Genomic DNA, 23,220 nt, shown 5'->3' on the forward strand with positions numbered 1-23,220 from the left:
AAAATCTGAAAATAAGAGTTGAAAATCCGAAAATTCAAAAATATGAACTAACTATTAAATTATAGGTATTGGAATCCTTTCAAATTTGGCTGTTAGTGAACATAATGAATACAAATTTATCTGAAGTTAAGAATTATCCAAAAAACGAATACTGCATCTAAACAAATGGAACAGAACGAATTAATAATAAATAATAATAATACGTTTTTATTATTATTATTATTATTGCTATCTATTATTATTATTATTAATTCATTACGTTCAATCCGTTTAAATACGGCATTTGTTATTTTGTATAATTTGTAACTTAAAATTTGTATTTGTTACATCCACTAAAGGTCAAATTTGAAAGGAAATTCCAATACCTAGAATTGAATAATTAGTAATAAGTTATTATTTCAGATTATTTATTTCAGATTTTCAGGTTTTTGAATTTGCGGATTTTCGTTCTTTTGAATTTTCGTATTTTTATTCTTATTTTCAAATTTTCGCATTAAGAAGTTTGTCCAAATTCATAAAAAAAAAAAAGGAAAAAAAAGAAATTCGTAAGGCAACGAATTGCACATGTCTAATTATCTTATCTTCCCAGCACTGGCCTATTACTGACTGACTACTGACCAACTTGCTCCTCTTACTCAGCTATGGCATCATGCAATCCACTTCACATTATACACTGGGGAGAACAAGTATTACAGATTTTTGCAGGTTTTACTATTTAAAAAAGCATGTAGAGGTCTGTATTTTTTATCATAAGTACTCTTCAACTGCGAGAGTCGGAATCTAAAACAAAAATCCAGAAAATCACATTGTATGATTTTTATTGCTTGACATAAATATTTGCTACAACAGACAAGCAGAACTTAAAGAGGAAGTAAACCCTGATGAGTTTACTTCCTCTTTCATTCCCTGCAAAGGTAAAGCATAATGGACTACTATGCATCGCATAGTAGTCCATTATGTGTCACTTACCTGACACAGGAGCCATCGAAGTCACCGCTGTCACCTGTAGTCTGGCGCATCCATCTTCTCGGTGGGTCTCGCTGCTCCGCCGCTGTCATTCGGCGAAGCCGCGATGACGTCACTCCCGTGCATGCGCACGGGAGCCGCCACGCGTGGCATATTGCCGTTGATGGGTGCCGCGCTCAGGTTGCCTGCATGCCGCTGTCTACGGTGCATGTGCCGTAGACATCGGTGCCTGTCTTTCGGCAAATATCTCCTAAACAGTGTAGGTTTAGGAGATATTTCTTGGACCTACAGGTAAGCCTTAATCTAGGCTTACCTGTAGGTCAAAGTGTGTTGTAAGGGTTTACAACCACTTTAATATTTAGTACAGAATCCTTTGTTTGCAATTCAGAGATCATATGGTTTCTGTAGTTCTTGACCAGGTTTGCACACACTGCAGCAGAGATTTTGGCCCACTCCTCCATACAGACCTTCTCCAGATCCTTTAGGTTTTGGGGCTGTCGCTGGGCAATACGGACTTTCAGCTCCCTCCAAAGATTTTCTACTGGGTTCAGGTCTAGGCTACTCCAAGCCCTTGAGATGCTTCTTACGGAGCCACTCCTTAGTTGCTCTGGCTGTGTGTTTTCAGGTCGTTGTTATGCTGGAAGACCCAGCCACAACCCATCTTCAATGCTCTTAGTGAGGGAAGGAGGTTGTTGGCCAAGATCTCGTGATACATGGCCCCATCCATCCTCCCCTCAATATGGTGCAGTCGTCCCGTCCCCTTTGCAGAAAAGCAGCCCCAAAGAATGATGTTTCCACCTCCATGCTTCACGGGATGGTGTTCTTGGGGATGTACTCATCCTTCTTCTTCCTCCAAACACGGCGAGTGGAGTTTAGACCAAAAAACACTATTTTTGTCTCATCAATCCACATGACCTTCTCCCATTTCTCCTTTGGGTCATCCAGATGGTCATTGGCAAACTTCAGACAGACCTGGACATGGGCTGGCTTGAGCAGGGGGACCTTGCATGCGCTGCAGGATTTTAATCCATGGCGGCGTAGTGTGTTACTAATGGTTTCCTTTGAGACCGTGGTCCCAGCTCTCTTCAGGTCATTGAGCAGGTCCGGCCGTGTAGTTCTGCTCTGATCCCTCACCTTCCTCCCTCACCTTCCTCATGATCATTGATGTCCCACGAGGTGAGATCTTGCATGGAGTCCCAGACCGAGGGACATTGACCGCCAGGTTGAACTTATTCCATTTCCTAATAATTGCGCCAACAGTTGTTGCCTTCTTACCAAGCTGCTTGCCTATTGTCCTGTAGCCCATCCCAGCCTTGTGCAGGTCTACAATTGTATCCCCGATGTCCTCACACTGCTCTCTGGTCTTGGCCTTTGTGGAGAGGTTGGAGTCTGTTTAATTGAGTGTGTGGACAGGTGTCGGGCAATGAGTGGAGAACAGGAGGGCTTCTTAACCACTTCCGGACCGCCCTGCACGATGATGTACATCCTTATTTTGAAGGGGTATATTGTTGTTATAGCAGCAGCTAGCTGCTTAACCCCGGTATCCTCTTCTTCAGCCGGTGGTCCGGTTTTCGATAAGAGTGGTCTCCGCGGCAGATTCGTCGCAAGATCACTTTTATCTGCGGCTGGAGAGGGCTCCTCCCACCACGCTCCGTGTGCTTACCGGAGCCGTCAGCAGTGGCGGAGGCAATCGGATCTTCACCCTTGCTGGGCATGGAAACGGGTGAGGGGAAAATGGCCCCCACCCTTCTCCATACCAATGCAAGGTGGAAGAGACGTCACTTCCGCCCATAGATCTTAAAGGGCCATTTTTGTTTTCTATTGCATTTAAGTGTAAATATGAGATGTGAGGTCTTTTTGACTCCAGATCTCATATTTAAGAGGCCTGTCATGCTTTTTTCTATTACAAGGGATTTTTATATTCCTTGTAATAGAAATAAAGGTGACCCTATCTTTTTAAACCATGTAAAAATAAAAGGTAAAAAACGTTACGTTTTTTTTCTCTTTAAAACACGCCCCGTCCCGCCGAGCTTGTGTGCAGAAGCGAACGCATACCAGAGTAGCTCCCGCATATGCAAACGGTGTTCAAGCCACACATGTGAGGTATCGCCGCGATCGGTAGAGCGAAAGCAATAATTCTAGACCTCCTCTGTAACTTAAAACATGCAACCTGTAGAATTGTTTACATGTCGCCTATGGATATTTTTAAGGGTAAATGTTTGTCGCCATTTCACGACCCGATGCAATTTTGAAGCGTGACATGTTGGGTATCAATTTACTCGGCGCAACATTATCTTTCACAACATAAAAAAAATGGGCTAACTTTACCGTTGTCTTATTTTTTTAATTAAAAAAAGTGCGCTTGTAAGACTGCTGCGCAAATAAGGTGTATGACAAGGACCGCCATTTTATTCTCCAGGGTGTTAGAAAAAAAAAAGTATAATGTTTGGGGGTTCTAAGTAATCTTCTATCAAAAAGAAAAAACAGTTTTTAACTTGTAAACAACACATCTCAAAAAAAGAGGCTCGGTCCTTAAAGCGGGATTCCACCCTAAAGTGGAACCTCCGCTGATCGGAACCCTCCCCCCCTCCGGTGTCACAATTGACACCTTTCAGGGGGGAGGGGGGTGGAGATACCTGTCAAAGACAGGTATTTTCACCCACTTCCGGGCATAGACTCCCGTGGGATTCTACGCCATTTCCTGCCCTGCCGCGCTGTCTGCTGGGACACACACGGGTCCCAGTGACAGCACGGAGATTTCCTATTGCACGGCTCGCGCATGCGCAGTAGGGAACCGGGAAGTGAAGCCGATTCGCTTAACTTCCTGATTCCCTCACCTAGAATGGTGACTGCAGCAGCCGAGAGCCGAGCGATCTATCGGCCTCGGCTGCCGGCATCGCTGGACCCCGGGACAGGTGAGTGTCCATTTATTAAAAGTCAGCAGCTGTAGTATTTATAGCTGCTGACTTTTAATAAGGATACTTGCCTATCCAGCAAGCCCGCGATGTCAGCCGCCCCGAGGCTGCTCTGTCCATGGCTGCCGGCGCCACCATCTTAATGAAGGGAAACAAGCAGTGGAGCCTTGCGGCTTCACTGCCCATTTCCTACTGAGCATGCACGAGTCGTGTGGCGCTTTGCGAATGGCCCCCGCTGTGTTCTAGGACACACACACGTCCCAGAAGGCAACAGGGCCGCTCGCTGAAGAGGAGGAAGCACCGCGGGGTAGGAAGAGGCAGATTAGGAAGACTGCTTAGCAACAGGGGTTTCCGGTAAGTTAAAAAAAATAAATATATATTTTTTTCAAATGATTTTTATTTATTTTTTTAAAGAATATTAATATTTTTTTTTTTCTTTAAGGGTGGCCCTCTGCTTTAAGTGGTTAAAGAAAAAATAACAGGAAAGCCGGAATTGTTCCTGGTTGGTAGGTGATCAAATACTTGTCATGCAATAAAATGCGAATTAATTATTTAAAAATCATATAATGTGATTTTTCTGGATTTTAGATTCCGTCTCTTGCGGTTGAAGAGTACCTATAATAAAAATTACAGACCTCTCCGTGCTTTGTAAGTAGGAAAACTGGCAAAATCCGGCAGTGTATCAAATACTTGTTCTCCCCACTCTACATACATCCAAATCACATGCAAATGTGCCCTTGATGCCTTTCTACGTGCAATGTAAAAAAAAATGTCCCAATGTGCGTCCAATGAGAACAGGATGACTGTAATACATAAGAATATTGACATCTGGCCTAGTGGTGGACATACCATCTGTGCAGCTGCATAGGGGCCCTCCGAAACGTAGAGGCCCATTTATAGTTGATATGGATTAGTTGGGTCCTGGGATCCCCTCCCCGATAAAATTCTTCCTGATGTCCGCTTTAGCAAATCATAGCTGGCTGCAGATTGTAATGGAAATATTAGGGGCCCGTTTGTGTTGCGGTCACACGCAGAAACACGTTATGCTCGTTCATTCATTTTGAATGGCGCCCCAGTGCACCAAGGCATTGTAACATGCCGCAAGAAAAAAAATCGGTTCCATCCAATTTTTGGCACAGTAGGGTGCATTTGCAGCCAATTTGTTTTTAGTGGGCCTCATTAACACGTGACATAGCGGATAATTAATGCACGTGCGCTAATGTGTCCCCATAGTGTGATTGGGTTTTAAATATGAAATGATAAAACAAATATTACACATGCAGCGTTCTACATAGAAAATGTACTTCGCTCTGAAACCACTTGCCCTCTGGAAGATTTACCCCCCTTGATGACCAGGCTATTGTTTGCGATACGTCACTGCGTTCATTTAACTGACAATTGCGCGGTCGATTGATGCTGTACCCAAATAAATTTGCTGTCCTTTTTTCTGACAAATAGCGCTTTCTTTTGGTGGTATTTGATCACCACTGAGTTTTTTTTTTATTTTTTGCACTATAAACAAAAAAAGACCAACAATTGTAAAAAAAAAATCTAAATTATATAATGTGTGTGTGTGTGTGTGTGTATATATTTTTTGTTTTTAATAATAAATTGTGTGTGTGTGTATATATGTGTGTGTAATATATCAATTATATATATGTGTGTATATATATATATATATATATAATGTGTGTGTATATATAATGTATATGTGTGTGTATATGTATATATATATATATATATATATATATATATACTTTCTGCTATAAATATAGAAATAATAAAAAAAAATCGAATTTGTCATTTTATTGGGATTTTATGTGATAGACCAACACAAAGTGGCACATAATTCTGCAGTTGAAGGAAAATGATAAATGGTTTTCAAAATGTTTTACAAATAAATCTGTGAAAAGTGTGGGGTACATTTGTATAGCGCCCCCCTGAGTCAATACTTTGTTAGAACCCCCTTTCACTGCAATTACAGCTGCAAGTCTTTTTGGGGATGTCTCTACCAGCTTTGCACATCTAGAGAGGGACATCTTTGCCAATTCTTCTTTGTAAAATAGCTCAAGCTCTGTCAGATTGGATGGAGAGCGTCTGTGAACAGCAATTTTCAAGTCTTGCCACAGATTCTCAATTGGATTTAGGTCTGGACTTTGACTGGGCCATCCTAACACATGAATATGCTTTGATCTAAACCATTCCATTGTAGCTCTGGCTGTATGTTTAGAGTCCTGCTGGAAGGTGAACCTCCGCCCCAGTCTCAAGTCTTTTGCAGACCCTAACTCTCTTCTTCTAAGATTGTCCTGTAATGTATTTGGCTCCATCCATCTTCCCATCAACTCTGACCAGCTTCCCTGTCCCTGCTGAAGATGCAGGTGTGTTCAGGGTGATGTACAGTTTTAGTTTTCTGCCACACATAGAGTTTTGCTTTTAGGCCAAAATGTAAAATTTTGGTCTCATCTGACCAGAGCACCTTCTTCCACATGTTTGCTGTGTCCCCCACATCTCTTCTTCTCCCAAACTGCAAACTGGATTTCTTACAGCTTTTTTTCACCAATGTCTTTCTTCTTCCCCTTCCTCCATAAAGGGCAGATTTGTGGAGAGCACGACTAATATTTGTCCTGTGGACAGATTCTCCCACCTCTGCAGCTCCTCCAGAGTTACCATGGGCCTCTTGGCTGCTTCTCTGATGAATGCTCTTGTTCCCCGGCCTGTCAGTTTAGGTGGACGGCTGTGTCTTGGTAGGTTTGCAGTTGTGCCATACTCTTTCTATTTTCGGATGATGGATTGAACAGAGCTCCGTGAGATGTTCAAAGTTGGGATATTTTTTTTATGACCTAATCCTGCTTTAAACTTCTCCAACTTTATCCCTGACCTGTCTGGTGTGTTCCTTGACCTTCATGATGCTGTTTGTTCACTAAGGTTCTCTAACAAACCTCTAAAGGCTTCACGGAACAGCTGCATTTATACTGAAATTAAATTACACACAGGTGGACTCTATTTACTAATTAGGTGACTTCTGAAGGCAATTGGTTCCACTAGATTTTAGTAAGGGGTATCAGAGTAAAGGGGGCTGAATACAAATGCCCCCCCCCACACAATTTTCACATATTTATTTGAAAAAAATCTGGAAAACCATTTATCATTTTCCTTCCACTTCACCATTATGTGCCACTTTGTGTTACAGTGATGGTGAACCTTGACACCCCAGATGTTTTGGAACTACATTTCCCATGATGCTCAACTACACTGCAGAGTGCATGAGCATCATGGGAATGTAGTTCTAAAACATCTGGGATGCCAAGGTTCACCATCCACTGGTCTATCACATAAAATCCCAATAAAATACATTTATGGTTTTAGTTACAACCAGGGGCGGACTGACCATTCGGCCACTCGGGCACTGCCCAAGGGCCCCGGCCCACTAGGGCCCCATCAGGGTTGCCAGCCTCAGTAAAACCAGGGAAAGTATGTAAAAATCAATGGTTTTATTTACATCTGTCTCTGAAATGCCCCGACATCCTTTTGGTCTAAAAATCCTGAGATTATAGCTGCCCCACCTCTCCAGTACCTTCTCAACCAATAGAAACATGTCTGTGTATACTGTGTGTACATGTCTGTGTATACTGTGTGGCCCCAATATCTCCTATTGCCCGGGGGCCCCATGAGTTGTGGAAAAAAAAAATGTGGAAAATTTAAAGGGGTATGAATACTTTTTCAAGGCACTGTACCTAAAGAAGTGGCCGGTGATTGTAGACAAGGTGGAGGGGCTGAGTAGGCTTCTTATATCTATTTCATACTCCTAGTGACATCTACATAGTAGGTGAGGTCGAAAAAAGGACACAAGTCCATCAAGTCCAACCTATATGTGTGATTATATGTATTACATTGTACATCCCTGTATGCTGCGGTCGTTCTACATATAATAATACCCATTATTGTCTATCTTGGACGTTCTTGTCCTTCTTCGTGTCCTCCAGCTTCTCCTGTCTCATTCTCAATAATCGAGAAAAATAAAAATCTAGTAACAATTTTGGGAATTCTTCATAATGGGCGCAGTGGGTGGGCAGAGTCGGCACAGCTATGGCATCAATAGAGTCACCGAGAAGAAGAAGAAGCTGTTAGGTGGTCGACCAAATATGAGAATTCAGAATAGAAAATAGAGGAGAACCGGTCCATGCTTGATCCAATGGATGGAATGTGTATATACCAGGTGATCCAAACAGCTGATTTTTATTTTTTTTATTTTTTTTATTTGCTTTCTGCATATTTTTTGAACCTGAAAATCGCAGCGTGCGTTCTCCAAGCCGAGCTCACCAACCCAGGATTAGCTAATCACAGATTTCAGCCAGCATCCCTCTCCCACTGTCACATGAGTCTTTTTCACGCGCTGCTGATAAAGATAACTCTTCTCCGCTCTCATGTGATGGAGAGGAGAGATTTCCAATGATACCTGAGCTGAGCCGATGCCGTGTTTATCAGAGCGGCGGGAGACATGCACCCTGCCTTGTTCAATCTAAAAAAAAAAAAAAAGCAGTCACCTAACTGGCACTACCTATTGGATAATCTACCTGAGCATTTTTTTTTTTTATTTTTTTTTTTTTACGTAGGCTGCCAAAAAATGTCCAACAATAATATTTGGGCTCATTCACACAGATGTGTTCTGTTACTGTGCGTTATGACACATGTTTAACATGCGTTTCATTAACCACTTCAGCCCCGGAAGATTTTACCCCCTTCCTGACCAGGGCACTTTTTGTGATTCAGCACTGCGTCACTTTAACTGACAATTGCGTGGCCGTGCGACGTTGTACCCCAAATAAAATTGACTTTTTTCCCCCACAAATAGAGCTTTTTTTTTGGTGGTATTTGATCACCTCTGCGGTTTTTATTTTTTACTCTATTAACAAAAAAACGAAAATTTTGAAAAAAAAAAAAGCAATATTTTTTACTTTTTGCTATAATAAATAATTAAATATTAGCACTACACTTTATATATTGTTTACATGCTATAATAAATATCCCCCAAAAATATATATAAAAAAACACATTTTTTTTACACAGTTTAGGCCGATATGTATTCTTCTTCTACATATTTTTGGTAAAAAAAAATCACAATAAGCGTTTATTGATTGGTTTGCAAAAAAGTTATAGCATCTACAAAATAGGGGATAGATTTAGGACATTTATTATTATTATTATTATATATATATATATATATACATATATATATATTATATTTATTATTATTATATATTTTATTTTTTTATTTTTACTAGTAATGGTGGCGATCTGCGCTTTTATATCGTGAATGTGACATTATGGCGGACACATCGGACACTTTTGACACTATTTTGGGATCATTGTCATTTATCCAGCGATCAGTGCTATAAAAATGCACTGATTACTGTATAAATGACACTGGCAGGGAAGGGGTTAACCACCAGGGGGCGATCAAGGAGTTAAGTGTGTCCTAGGGAGTGATTCTAAATGTGGGGGGGAGGGGCTACTACTCGCATGACAGCGATCATTGCTCCCGATGGCAGAGCCGTGATCTCTGTCATGTCACTAGGCAGAATGGGGAAATGCCTTGTTTACATAGGCACTTCCCATTCCGCAGGTCTGTGACGCGATCGTTGGGAGACCGGCGGACTCGCGGGCACTGTCATGCTGTATACGCACGTGCCTGCTGGCCCTGCCAATTAAAGGGGACGTACAGGTACGCCCATTTGCCCACCGCTGCCATTGTGCCGACATATATCGGCATGCAGCGGTCGGAAAGTAGTAAAAGTGGTTGTAGACCCTTACATATACCCAGTGAAGTGACTGGCTTCAGGTGATACACAGAGATGAAACAAATCCTCCTACATAAGTTGTACCTGTTTATCTGCTGTCTTCTCTTCATCTGTTCGGAATTTATAAAGCTTATTTGAGCTATCACAAAAAAAAGGGGGATGGAGAGTTAAAATTAGGCACTGCAGAGCTTGCTGAGAGCTGACTGGAGGAAAGAGACACCCCCCCCCCCCCTTCCTTGCACAGAGGAACAGAGCTTAGGCTGTCATTCACAGGCTGTGTGCTGGAGATCCCTCCCCTGTCCCCTTTTTAGTGCTTGGTGTTAGGAAAAGTTGTCAGAAGTGACTCATGCTGATAGCAGAGGAAGGAAGCAGCAGACAGAAATGACACTTAGTGCTCTGGAATGAGACAAGTACACACAATAGAGGGATATGCTTTGTTCATATTTCATGTCTGAGGTTTACAACCACTTTAAGGAAGCCTATGCACCATTATGAATAAAAAAAAAAGAAAAAAAGTACATTTAAGAAAGAAAAACAGTGCAACACAACACACGGTATAAGAATTTTGGTGCGTTGAATTTTACTGTGCAATGTATTGGGGTGCCATACATAATGAATGGCATCATAGGGCAGGTGCATTGCCATGCATGGTAATGTGTGTTAATGGCTCAATGCCAAAGGCAGCCCATAGGTTGGAAGTGTATACCAATGTGGGTTCAAAACCAGGTGTATCACAAGCAACGTTCTGTGACTCGGTGGGTGAGGCAGCTGATATGCAAATATGAGGTCATAGGTCCAAAACCCTGGAAGCAAGAGTGGCAAGGTGGGTGTTGGACAATCGCCTGGATGAGGCCTGTCACCAAAGGGCAGCATGTCACCGTAGTATACAAATACATTTATGTTAACTTTGAATGGCAGATGGAAAAATATGGTTGAGAAGTGATAGGAAAGTAAAGAGGCGGTTGCCAGCCAGTCCGGTGTTATGGTATGGCAGATGGGGAAGAGTGATTAGAATACCATTTAAGGGAAAGCTGAGATGACAGGGCAGTGGTGGATGGAGAAGTTGGTGTGGTCTACCAGTATGGCAGACAGGTAAGGTTCATCCGAGTACTGTTGGGGTGTTGGGGCAATAAGGGAAGGAGGTTTGAGAGACAGTATGGTATGGTCTACTAGTATGGCAGATGGGGTAAGGGTCATTAGAATACTGTTGAGGGGAAAGATGATGGAGAATAGAGAAGCTGGTATGGTCTACAGTATGGCAAATGGGTAAGGGTTATGAGAAATACTGTTGAGGGGAAAGAATGATGGTGGATGGAGAAGCTGGTATGGTCTACCAGTATGACAGATGGGTAAGGGTCATGGGGGTACTGGTGATGGGAAGGATGATGGTGCATAGAGAAGTTGCGTGGTTCTATCAGTATGGCAGATGGGTAGGGGTCATGGGAGTACTGTTGGGGTTTTGGGGCAATAATGGAAGGAGTTTGACAAGGCAGTATGGAGGTATGGTATGTTCTACCGGTATGGCAGATGGATAAGGGTCATAAGAATACTGTTGAGAGGAAAGATGATGGTGAATACAGAAGTTGGCGTGGTCTACCAATATGACACATGGGTAAGGGTCATCGGGGTACTGTTGGGGTGTTGGGACAATAATGGAAGGAGGTTCGAGAGGGCAGTATGGAGGTATGGTATGGTCTACCAGTATAGCAGATGGATAAGGGTCATAAGAATACTGTTGAGAGGAAAGATGATGGTGACTAGAGAAGTTGGTGTGGTCTACCAGTATGGCAGATGGGTAAGGGTCATGGGGGTACTGTTGATGGGAAAGATGAGGATGCATAGAAAAGTTGGCGTGGTCTATCAGTATGGCAGATGGGTAAGGGTCATTGGAGTACTGTTGGGGTTTTGGGGCAATAATGGAAGGAGGTTTGAGAGGGCAGTATGGAGGTATGATATGTTCTACCGGTATGGCAGATGGATAAAGGTCATAAGAATACTGTTGAGAGGAAAGATGATGGTGACTAGAGAAGTTGGTGTGGTCTACCAGTATGGCAGATGGGTAAGGGTCGTGGGAGTACTGTTGGGGTGTTGGGACATAATGGAAGGAGATGTGAGAGGGCAGTATGGAGGTATGGTATGGTCTACCAGTATGGCTGTTGGGTAAGGGTCATGGAAGTACTGTTGGGGGGGGGGGGGGTGATGGTGGAATAAAGAGGTTGGTGTTGTACAGGGCAGTACATAGGTATGGTCTACCAGTATGGCCGATGGGTAGGGCCATGGAGTTCTGTTGGAGCAATAATGGTAGGAGGTTTGTATAGAGGTTGAAGAAAGTAAAGAGTAGGGGTTGTAGTATGAGGATGGGGAGGTTCTCTTGAGGATGAGTAAATTACGGTTGATGTGGACTGACAAAAGGGTCAACTGGTGAGGGTTAGGTCTATAAAATTGGGAAGTAGTTGAGAAAGGTGACAACGTAAGTCATGAGGTGGTGTTAACAGGGCAGGTGTAAGAAGAGGAGAGGTTGGTGTGGAGACGGCTACAGGATTGTGGTTTTCTAGTACGATGGGAATGGTGAAGGATGTATACAGATGAGCTGGAGAAGCTGGTATTGGTAAAGCCAGGATATGGCCTGCTAAGGAAAGGGAAGCAGGTCAGGTTTGTGAAGCAGAAGCTCCAGGTTGTTTGGTGTTTGTGCAGAACCACTCAGTAAGGGTCCTTAAGGTAAGGGTAGTCGATAGTATGTCACTGCATGGTTGGTACATGGTCACTGCATGTTGCATGATCACTGAATGATCATTACATGGTCATTGCATGTTGCATGATCACTGAATGATCAGCGCATGTTCGTTACATGGTCATTGCATGTTGCATGGTTACTGAATGGTCATTGCATGGTCATTACATGGTCATTGCATGTTACATGGTCATTACATGGTCATTGCATGTTACATGGTCATTACATGGTCATTGCATGTTACATGTCATTACATGTCATTACATGGTCATTACATGTTGCATGGTCACTAATTGTCATTACATGGTCATTGCATGTTACATGGTCATTACATGAATGGTCATTACATGGTCATTACATGGTCATTGCATGTTACAAGGCATTAATGGTCGCATTGCAGTTACATTGTCATTACATGGTCATTGCATGTTGCATGGTCATTACGTGGTCATTGCATGTTGCATTGTCATTACGTGGTCATTGCATGGTCATTACGTGGTCACTGAATGGACATAATACAGAGTTCTGCTTTAAATCTCTGACCCTTTTGCAGAAGCTGCTCGGAATTAGCAGTGGCCCCCGATCTCTGCCTGGACGGTGGAGACATTTGTCATGTCTGTTGCCCGGAGTGAATTTATTACGAAGGGACATTAATCTGGCCTCTGATGGAGACGGTGGAGACGTGTTCCTTTAGTTCAGGAATGTCAAACTCCAATTAAACAAAGTGCCAAATCTGAGCGGAAGAAGAACTGGTGACATTCGTCTAAATGAGGGATGGACCGGGCAGAAACCTCGCTCATCGCTTCTTCAGGGACCGACCAGCAAATCACTGATGGCTTTTTATAAAAAAAAAAAATTCCAGCTGAAAATGTAAAGAACTTTAGGCAAAAATAACGAATAGCTCAATAATACAGAAGATAAAAAAGCAGCTTTTTCTTTATTCACCTTCAATCCAGAGATATCCCTCCATAGTACTTCTTCTTTCCGCCACTAGATGTCCTCAGTATGGCAGCCAGCCTCAGAGCCTCGGCTGTCATGGACTTACCGTGGCCTGTGACTGGACAGGTGAAAGGAGAAGCAGCACAGTGCTGAGCTCCTCCCTCTATCCCTCTGCTCTCTCATCCTATCAGCATGCATCTGGTCAGCACTTGAACCGATTGGCTGGTTGTGCTTCTTCTCTGCTGTACAGGGATTGGCTGATTACTAGTATTCAGGTAGTCGCACTACTTGCATTAAAAAAACACGCAGGGTCCATTAGATCTAGGCTTGTGTATGGAGGTGCGGTTCTTTTTGTATTGTTAAGCGGGTTTGTTATGCGTTTACGTGAGTTTCCTTGACACGCCTAAATGCCTGTAAATACACGTAAACGATTGCCACACGTCAGATATTGTGCCGGGGAGTGAGGGAACTGCAACTGCAGCATGTCTATTGTAGATTACCGGCGGACGGGAGGTGGAAAAAATGCCGACCAACTGCGCATTTTTACCGCCCCAAACACGTCTGAACTTGGCCTTACTGCTTGGGGTTCACATCTGCAACTGACTGCAAAGGTCTGTGGCCCGGTTCACACCTGTCCAGGTTGCAATTGATGCATTTTCAGGATGTATTTTGCGCTTTTCACATGCGTTTTGATGCAGTTTTAATGCATTTTTTATGAGTTTTTCATTTTTGATGCGTTTGCATTTTTGGGAGCCATCTGTTGCCTAGTAGGAGAAACCATCAAAAAAAATGCAGCAGAAACGCATAAAAAAAAATGCAAGTACTGAGTGTTTGCTGCGTTTCTTTTGAAGCCCATTGAACCAAAAAAGTCCAACCCTTTCCAAAAAACGCACCAGTGGAAAACGCACAGATGTGAACGTGACCCCCCCCCCCCCCCCCATAGGAAACCATGTTACGTCTAGTTCACATATGTGCATTTTCAGAAAACACACTACAGTCCACCTAACATTGTTTCCGATGGGTCACATTCACATCTCTGCGTTTTTTCAATGCCTTTTCAGTCCACTTAAGATGAACTCCAATGGGTCACATTCACACTGTGCGTTTTTTCAGTGCGTTTCAGTCCACCTAACATGGTTTCCTATGGGTCATGTTCACATCTGTGCGTTTTTCAGTGCGTTTTCAGTTCACTTGAGAAGAACTCCGATGGGTTACGTTCACATCTGTGCATTTTTTTCAATGTGTTTTCAGGCCATTTAAGATGAACTCCGATGGGTTACGTTCACATCTGTGTGTTTTTCATCGCGTTTTCAGTCCACTTAACATGGTTTCCTACGGGGGTCACCTTCACATCTGTGCGTTTTTTCCACTGGTGCATTTTTTGGAAAGGGACTTCCCCCCCCCCCCCCCCCCCCCCCCACCACAGCAGGTTGTGTCTTTGGTTCCATAGACTTGAATGGAAATGCAGCAAAAACACAAAAAAATGCAGTGCTTGCTTTTTTTTTTTTTTTTATGTGTTTCTGCTGCAAACCAATACATACCACCCAAAAAAAAACATTAAAAACGCGTGTAAAAAAAGTGGCACTGCAAAAGCGCATCAGCCGAAACCCTGCGTAGATGTGAACCAGGCCTCAATGGCTAGAAATGCGTTTCTGCAAAACTGAAAAAAAGGCATAGGTGAGAACCAGGGCCTTAGGGCCAGTTCACACCTTCACTGGAATGCGTTGAACGTTCCCATGGGATTCCTGTGCGACTCAGGGCCAGTTCACAGTTGAATTGCACAGGAACGCGTTTCACGTTCCCATGTAATTTCTGTGCAATTCAGTGCCAGTTCACACCATAGAAACGCAGTCCAGATGCTTTTCTGCATGCGCTTTTTGCCGTGTTTTTGATGCGTTCCAGTGCGTTTTTTGATGCAGTCTAGTGCGTTTTCCCCCTCCCCTTTTTTTTTTCTGAGGGCCAGTGCACTCCACATGCAATCCAGTGCGTTTTTGTTCTGCATCAAAAACGCATGGAAAATAGGTTTCCAATGGCAGTGCGGTCAGTTCCAGAAAAAAAAGTAGAACATGCTGCATTTTTCCTGCACTGGACTGTACTGGAATAAAGTAAAACGCATCAAAAACGCACCAGAACGCACTGGAATGTATCAAAAATGCACTGGACCCCAGTATAGTGGGGGAAAAAAATCTGTAAAAAAAAGAATAAAAGAACCTGGTATGTATTTGGAAACGCATCAAAAACGCAAACGCATGCAGAACAGATCGGGAGTGCGTTTTTGTGGTATGAATCCGCTCTAAGAAAAAAAAAGGAGGGGGGGGAATGCACTGCATCAAAAATGCACCAAAAACTTGTCCAATATGCGTATGCAGAAAAGCATCCGAAACGCATCCGGACTGAGTTTCTATGTTGTGAATTTGTCCGAACAATGCTACATATTTCCTGCACTGGACTGTACGGAAAATCAGTAAAACACATCAAAAACGCACTGGAATGCACCAAAACACATCAAAAACGCACTGGAATGTACCAAAAACACATCAAAAACACATTGGAATGCACCAAAAACGCATCAAAAACGCACTGGAATGCACCAAAAACGCACTGGAATGCACCAAAAATGCATCAAAAAGGCACTGGAATGCACCAAAAACGCATCAAAAACGCACTGGAATGCACCAAAAACGCATCAAAAATGCATTGGACCCTAATATAGTGGAAAAAAAGAAAGAAAAAAAAAAGAAAAAAAAATCACCTGGAATGTATCCAGAAACACATCAAAAACGCGTTAAACACACGCATGCAGAATCGCATCTGGCACGGATCTGGAGTGCATTTTGTGGTGTGAACCCGACTTTAGGGCCGGTTCACACCACATGCAGTCCAGTGCGTTTTTTTTTTTCTGCATCTAAACACATGGAAAGTACGTTATATGGTTTTCAGCGGCATAGTTCACACCAATGCGATCCGTTCCAGGAAGTTCCAGAAAAAAAACAGAACCTGCTGCATTTTTCCTGCACTGGACTGCAGCGCACTAAAGAGCATCTGGAAACGTATTGAAAACGCATCAAAAATCCACCAAAACGCATTAAAAACGCATGCAGAAGGGATCTGGAGTGTGTTTTTTGTGGTGTGATACAACCCCTCAGTGCGTTCATTCCATCAGCCTGGAGTCACACAAAATGACCCAATACTTTAAAAAGCTCTCGGCGCCAGATCACACGGCACTGCGCCATCATCTTTGCCGCCACAAACGCCCGTTGGGCAGCTCTGCGCTATGAGACTGAAAGGGCAGAATAGAAAAAGGACAATTGTTCCTTCCTATTCCATTATCGAAATAAAATAGAAATTGGGCTCAACACACACCTTACAATCTGTACAATCTCCTTTAGATCTACCAACGTGTATGTAGTACACAGGCCTGATTGGATGGTTTAGGTCGGTCCCCGTATTACATCAGAGATTGATTGTACAGAGATTGTAACGTGTATGGGGACCCTTATGCTCCTTTTTGTATAGTGACTCTATATGTTGATTGTACAAAGATTGTATGGACAGATTGTAACTACACATGTGCAGAATGAAAAACGTCATTACGTTTTTTTGTTTTGATTCGTTATTTACATAAATTCATTTAATTTGTTTTCTGAATTCGTTTTATTCAAATCGATTCGAATTTTCCAAACTCCGTCTAATTAAACTCAATTTGAAATCTGAATTTTGGAAGAAGGTTCTATTTTCTATTTTATTCTATTCTTTTCTTTTCTATTGTGTTCAAATTTTATTTGAAATTCGAATTTCAGAAGAAGGTTTATATTCTTTCTATTCTATCCTTCTTTGTTTTTTCTATGCTATTCTTTTTTTAGTCTTTTCTATTTTATTATATTCTTTTCAATGTTCTATTTTTTTTCTATTTCTGTTTTTTATTCTTTTCAATTTTTTCCCATTTTATTCTATTCTTTTTTTTTTTTCTATTCTTTCCTATTTTATTCTATTATTTTCAATTCTTTCCCATTTTATTCTATTTTTTCTATTCTTCTTTTTTTTTTTTTTTTTTTTTTTTTTTATTCTTTTTGATTCTTTTCTATTTTCTATGCTTTTCGATTTTATTCTTTTTTATTCTTTTCAATTCTTTCCTATTTTATTCTATTCTTTTTGATTCTTTTCTATTTTATTCTATTTTTTTTCTATTCCATTTTTTTCTATTCTATTTTTTTATATTCTTTTAGATTTTATTCTGTGTTTTTCTCCTATTCTTTTATATGCTATTCAAATTTATTCTATTTGAAATTCAAATTTCAGAAGAAGGTTTTTTTTTTGTTTTTTGTTTTTCTATGCTATTCTTTTTTCCGATTCTTTTCGATTTTATTCTTCTTTTTTTTTTCTATTCTATTTTTTTTTTATTCTTTTCTATTCTTTTTGATTCTTTCCCATTTTCTTCTATTCTATTCTTTTTTTTCTCCTATTCTTTAGTATTTTATTATTTTCGATTCTTTTCTATTTTATTCTATTCAATTTTTTCCATTGTTTTTTATTCTTTTTGATTCTTATTTTATTCTATTCTTTTCAATTTTATTAAATTTTTTTCTATTTTCAGTTTTTTTTAATTATTTTCTATTCTTTTCAATTCTTTCCCATTTATTCTATTTTTTCTATCCTTTTTTTAAAATTCTTATTTTATTCTATGTTTTTCTATTCTTTTTATTATTCTATTCTATTCTTTTCAATTCTTTTCTATTTTATTCTATTCTATGCGTTTTCGATTTTATTCTTTTTTTTTTTCTTATTCTTTTCAATTCTTCCTATTTTATTCTATTCTTTTTTTTTTCTTTTCTATTTTATTCTTTTCTATTCTTTTCTACTGGGGCGTGGCTGAGGCTGCCATTCACTATGACACAGGAGGCTTTGACTTGATGTGCGGCTCCCAGGACACCGATCACTAAATTGATTGTACAGAGATTGTACTTTCAGATTGTACCATGTATGGTGACCCTTAAATTATTTGCTTGTACAAAGATTGTACGGTCACATTGTAGCGTGTTTGGTTAACCTTAATCTCACCACACCCTTTACAATCGGATTGTACAATCTCCTTTGGAGCTAATGTAAGTATTTAGCGCGACGGTCTGCCCGATTGGATACAAATTGATTGGACAGCTCAGGTAGGTCCTCGTGTTACATAGTTCTGGTTCATGTATGGGGACTCTTGAATAAATTGGCTAGAATTTTGTACAATCAGATTGGGACATGTATAGGGACCCTGATTGTACAATCAGATTTTGATGTGTATGGTGACCCTTGCGCTGATTGTTTGCTCAGATGGCTGTGTGTACTGTGACCTCGAAACCACCGATTGTACAGAGATTACATGGTCAGATTTTTTGATGGGGACTGTTAGGTTGATTGTACGGTCAGATTGTACCGTGTATGGTGACCTTTATCTGTTGGTGCGAAGATTGTACTGTCGGGTTGTAAAGTGAAGTGTAAAGTGTATTGTGGCCCTTAACCCGATTGTACAGAGATTGTGTGGTCAGATTGTACCATGTATGCTGACCCTTAGATTGTATGGTTAGCTTGTAATGTGTATGATGACCCTGTAGGATGCTTGCACAAAGCGTTTTCGGTTGGATTGTAAATTGTAGATTGTACAGAGATTGTATGGATAGATGTTTTGATGAGGACTGTTAGGTTGATTGTACGGTCAGATTGTACCGTGGATGGTGACCTTTAAACTGTTGTGCAAAGATTGTACTGTCAGGTTGTAAAGTGTATTGTAGCCCTTAAACTGATTGCATAAAGATTGTATGGCCGGATTGTAATGTGTATAGTGACCCTTAAACTGATTGTACAGAGATTGTATGGTCAGATTGCAATGTGTATGGTGACCGTTGATTGTAGTGTGTATTGCGACCTTAAAACAGATTGTACAGAGATTGTATGATCAGATTGTACTTTGTATGGAGACCTTTAAGCTGTTTGTGTAGAGATTGTACAGTCACATTGTAACATTTGTGTGCAATCAGATTTGTAATGTGTATGGTGACCCTTAACTCGATTGTACAAAGATTGTACAGTCAAATTGTACCTTGTATGGTGACCCTTAGATTGTACAGTTAGGTTGTAACGTGTATGGTGACCCTTAAACCGATTGTACAGTCAGATTGTACATGTATGGTGACCTTTAAGCTGATTGTACAGTCAGATTGTAAAGTGTATTGTGCAGGGATTGTTTGGTCAGATTGTACCGTGTATGGTGACCCTTAGGTTGTACAGTTAGGTTGTAATGTGTATGGTGACCTTTAGGTTGATTGTACAGAGATTGTATGATCAGATTTTTTTGATGGGACTGTTAGGTTGATTGTACGTTAAGATTGTACCGTGTATGGTGACCTTTAAGCTGATTATACAAAGATTGTAGGTCACATTGCAATGTGTACGGTGACCCTTAAACCGATTGTACAGAGATTGTACGTGTATGGTGAACCTTAGGTTGTACGGTTAGCTTGTAATGTGTATGGTGATCTTTAGGTTGATTGTACAGAGATTATATGATCAGATTGCAATGTGTAACGGTGACCCTAAAAATGATTGTACAGAGATTGTATGGTCAGATTGTATCATGTATGGTGATCAAAAGGTCGTACGGTTAGCTTGTCACGTGTATGGGGACCTTTAGATTGCTTGGACAGAAACCGTATGGTCAGATTGTATGATGGGGACGGTTAGGTTGATTGTACAGTCAGATTGTACCGTGTATGGTGACCCCCCTAGGTTGTAGGTTCAGGTGGCAGTGTGTATAGTGACCTTGAAACAGATTGTACAGAGATTGTATGATCAGATTGTACCTTGTATGGTGACCTTTAAGAGGTTTTATGTAGAGATTGGACGGTCAGATTGTAACATGTATGATGCAGACCCTTAGGTTGATTAGTAAAGAGATTGTGTGATCAGATTTGTAATGTGTATGGTGACCCTTAACCCGATTGCACAAAGATTGTATGGTGACCCCTAGATTGTACAGTCAGATTGTAAAGTGTATTGTAGCCCTTAAACTGATTGTGCAGGGATTGTACGGTCAGATTGCAATGTGTATGGTGACCCTTCGATTGTACGGTTAGGTTGTAACGTGTATTGTGACTTTTGGTTTGATTGTACAGAGACTGTATGATGGGGACGGTTAGGTTAATTGTACGCTCAGATTGTACCGTGAATGGTGACCCTTCAATTGTACAGTAAGGTTGTACCGTGTATGGAGTCCCTTCAATTGTACCATGTATGGGGACCCTACAATTGTACAGTCAGATTGTACCGTGTATGGTGACCTTTATGTTGATTGTACAGAGATTGTATGATGGGGACGGCTAGGTTGATTGTACGCTCAGATTGTACCGTGTATGGTGACCCTTCGATTGTACCGTGTATGGTGACCCTTCGATTGTACCGTGTATGGTGACCCTTCGATTGTACTGTGTATGGTGACCCTTCGATTGTAACGTGTATGGTGACCCTTCGATTGTACCGTGTATGGTGACCCTTCGATTGTAACGTGTATGGTGACCCTTCGATTGTATGGTGACCCTTCGATTGTACCGTGTATGGTGACCCTTCGATTGTACGCTCAGATTGTACCGTGTATGGTGACCCTAATAAGTCTGGGGTCGCCACGTTTCCGATTGGTCACTGTAAGCACAGTGACGTTGAGTGCAGCACAGCCCCCCCCTCTCTGCCCTCACTGGGCACATGCTGCCCCCCCCCCTCCCCCACTCCTGGCAGTCAAGGAGTTAAAGCTGCCACCCACATGGGACTAGTAAACAGTCCCCGCCCTCCCCTGCACAGCCTCCCCCTGCCATAGGCCGGTCTCCCAGGGGCTCCTCCTCCCTCCCTTTGCATCTGATTAGCATAGATTAGTGGCAGGGCAGGTGCAGAGGGGAGAGAGAAGGGAGAGGAGCCAGTAGCAGTACCAGCAGCAGCAGAAGAGAGGAGAGGAGAAGAGAAGGGAAGAAGGCGGCTGAGCTCTCACCATGGCTTCTGGACAGACTCTGCCAGCAGGCTGCCCACTCCTGGGGACCACCCTACTACTACTACTACTCAGCTCTGCAGGGACAGGTGAGGACCCCTTTGGATTGATTGGCATCTCCCCCTTTTTTTTTCCCCTGCGTAGAGCTCAGTGCCAGCGCTCTTCCTTCAGACACCTGCATCAGCCCCCAGCTGGCGGGGAAGGAGTTAAATGTGTTGCATTGGAGAAAAGGGAGAGGGGGGGGGTGGTTTTAACCCCTGCGGCACGGGCTCGGGATCGGCTGTGGTGGAGTAGTCCGGAAGGGGTTAAGGCGTTGAAATGTCACGGCGTGGCGCAGGGTTCCAGCACGCCGATTGCAAAGGGCATTGGCAAGGAGGGTCCGAGTCCAGGAGGACGCCGCAGAAGAGGGTTCCGAAACAAAGAGATGTGTGTTTAAGGGGCAGCATCGATCGCTAAACGCCGTGCCCCCTCCCCCGTGCACCCTTGTGTTTTGTGCCAGTGATGGAGGAGGGGGGGGGGTGAGGATGCAGCGGGGTGGAAAGAGTTAACGGTGGCGGTCCCGGCGCTGTGCCCTTGTCACCGTCTTCTCTTTGCCCCCCTTTTCTTACCCAGTGCCAGCAGGAGGAATTCCACCCCTTTGTCCGCATTGTCCATTCAGGAAAGCTGGCCAGTGGTACCCACTGTGCCTGGGATTGCACACAATCCTGTACCCCCCCCCCCCCCCCCCCCCCCATTCATGCTCCATGCCTGGCCAACTTTATGAAGATGAAGGCCACTTGCCTCAAAGGCTTGCACTCTAATCAGTTTAATTGGCCAATGAACGGGCGGCACGTCACCCCCACATTGGAGAAAGATTGATGACACCATGACCTGACCTCTGACACCTTGGCAGCAGATGGTCCACAGAGCTGTCCAGCTGCCAGGGAACTGCTGGGCAACTACAAGTTCCAGTAGATAGGGGTCACTGATGAGCAGCCAGGCTGGTACTTGTAGTTCCTCCACAGCCACAGGTGCTGAACCGCCCCCCCCCCCCCCCTTCCCTAACTTCCTACTGACAACCAGGGTGATGGCTGGGATAGGCTGGCAGTGCCTCCTGGAAGGCGACTTCTTCATCTTCTTCATTATACGGACATGCCAGTGTTGGCACTATAAAGCAGCGCCAGCTTTTATGGGGATTAGCCTGAAGAGCTCACAATTCAAGGATGTTGTGTTGGCTCCTTTTGTAATTTATCATGTCAATGGTTTGTGAGTTGGGGCCGAAGAGTGTTCCTGGAGGGGGATAGAGGGGCGCAAAATAAAAAAAAAATTTAAAAAAAGGAAAAAAAAAAAAAAAAAGCAACGTGTGTGTACAGCGCTGTGCAAAATGTTGGTTGGATACCAAGTAATCCTAAATAATAATAATGTAAAAAAAAAAAAAGTGCGTAAGTATATAATAGTAAATATATCTATAAATATTTATTATTGTTATTTTGTTGTAATTAATATTATTTTTATAATTGTTTATTTTTAGTAGAAATTTACTATTTATTATTATTATTATCATCATCACCATTATTATTATTATTATTATTACTACTGTTATCACTATTATTATTATTATTATTATTATTACTGTTATCGTCACCATTATTATTATTATTATTGCTGTTATCATCATCACCATTAATATTATTATCGTTGTTGTCATTATTATTAATAAAACTGATAATAAAAATAATTGTGCTGATAATGGTAATAATAATAATATTACTAGAAATAGTAAATTTCTATAAAAATAAACCGTTATTTTAATAATTGTTGTATTTAATATTAGTTTTATAACAATAATATATTATTAACATTAGAAGTAATAATACA

At 41.9% G+C, this 23,220-nt stretch overlaps 1 protein-coding gene across 1 annotated transcript in view; it reads left to right on the forward strand.

Moving 5' to 3' along the window:
* Positions 1–21,273: 21,273 nt before the first annotated feature.
* CADM4 (cell adhesion molecule 4) overlaps positions 21,274–23,220 on the forward strand; it is a 636,874-nt gene continuing 634,927 nt past the window's right edge. The window contains exon 1 of the mRNA XM_077456688.1: positions 21,274–21,452. Coding sequence (XP_077312814.1) covers positions 21,368–21,452 — 85 coding nt within the window. The 5' untranslated portion in view covers positions 21,274–21,367. The remainder of the gene's footprint in view (positions 21,453–23,220) is intronic.

Source organism: Lithobates pipiens, unplaced genomic scaffold (genome assembly GCF_037356315.1).
Source record: "Lithobates pipiens isolate NorthernLeopardFrog02 unplaced genomic scaffold, aLitPip1_a1.2 Scaffold_27, whole genome shotgun sequence".
Lineage (NCBI taxonomy): Eukaryota > Metazoa > Chordata > Amphibia > Anura > Ranidae > Lithobates > Lithobates pipiens.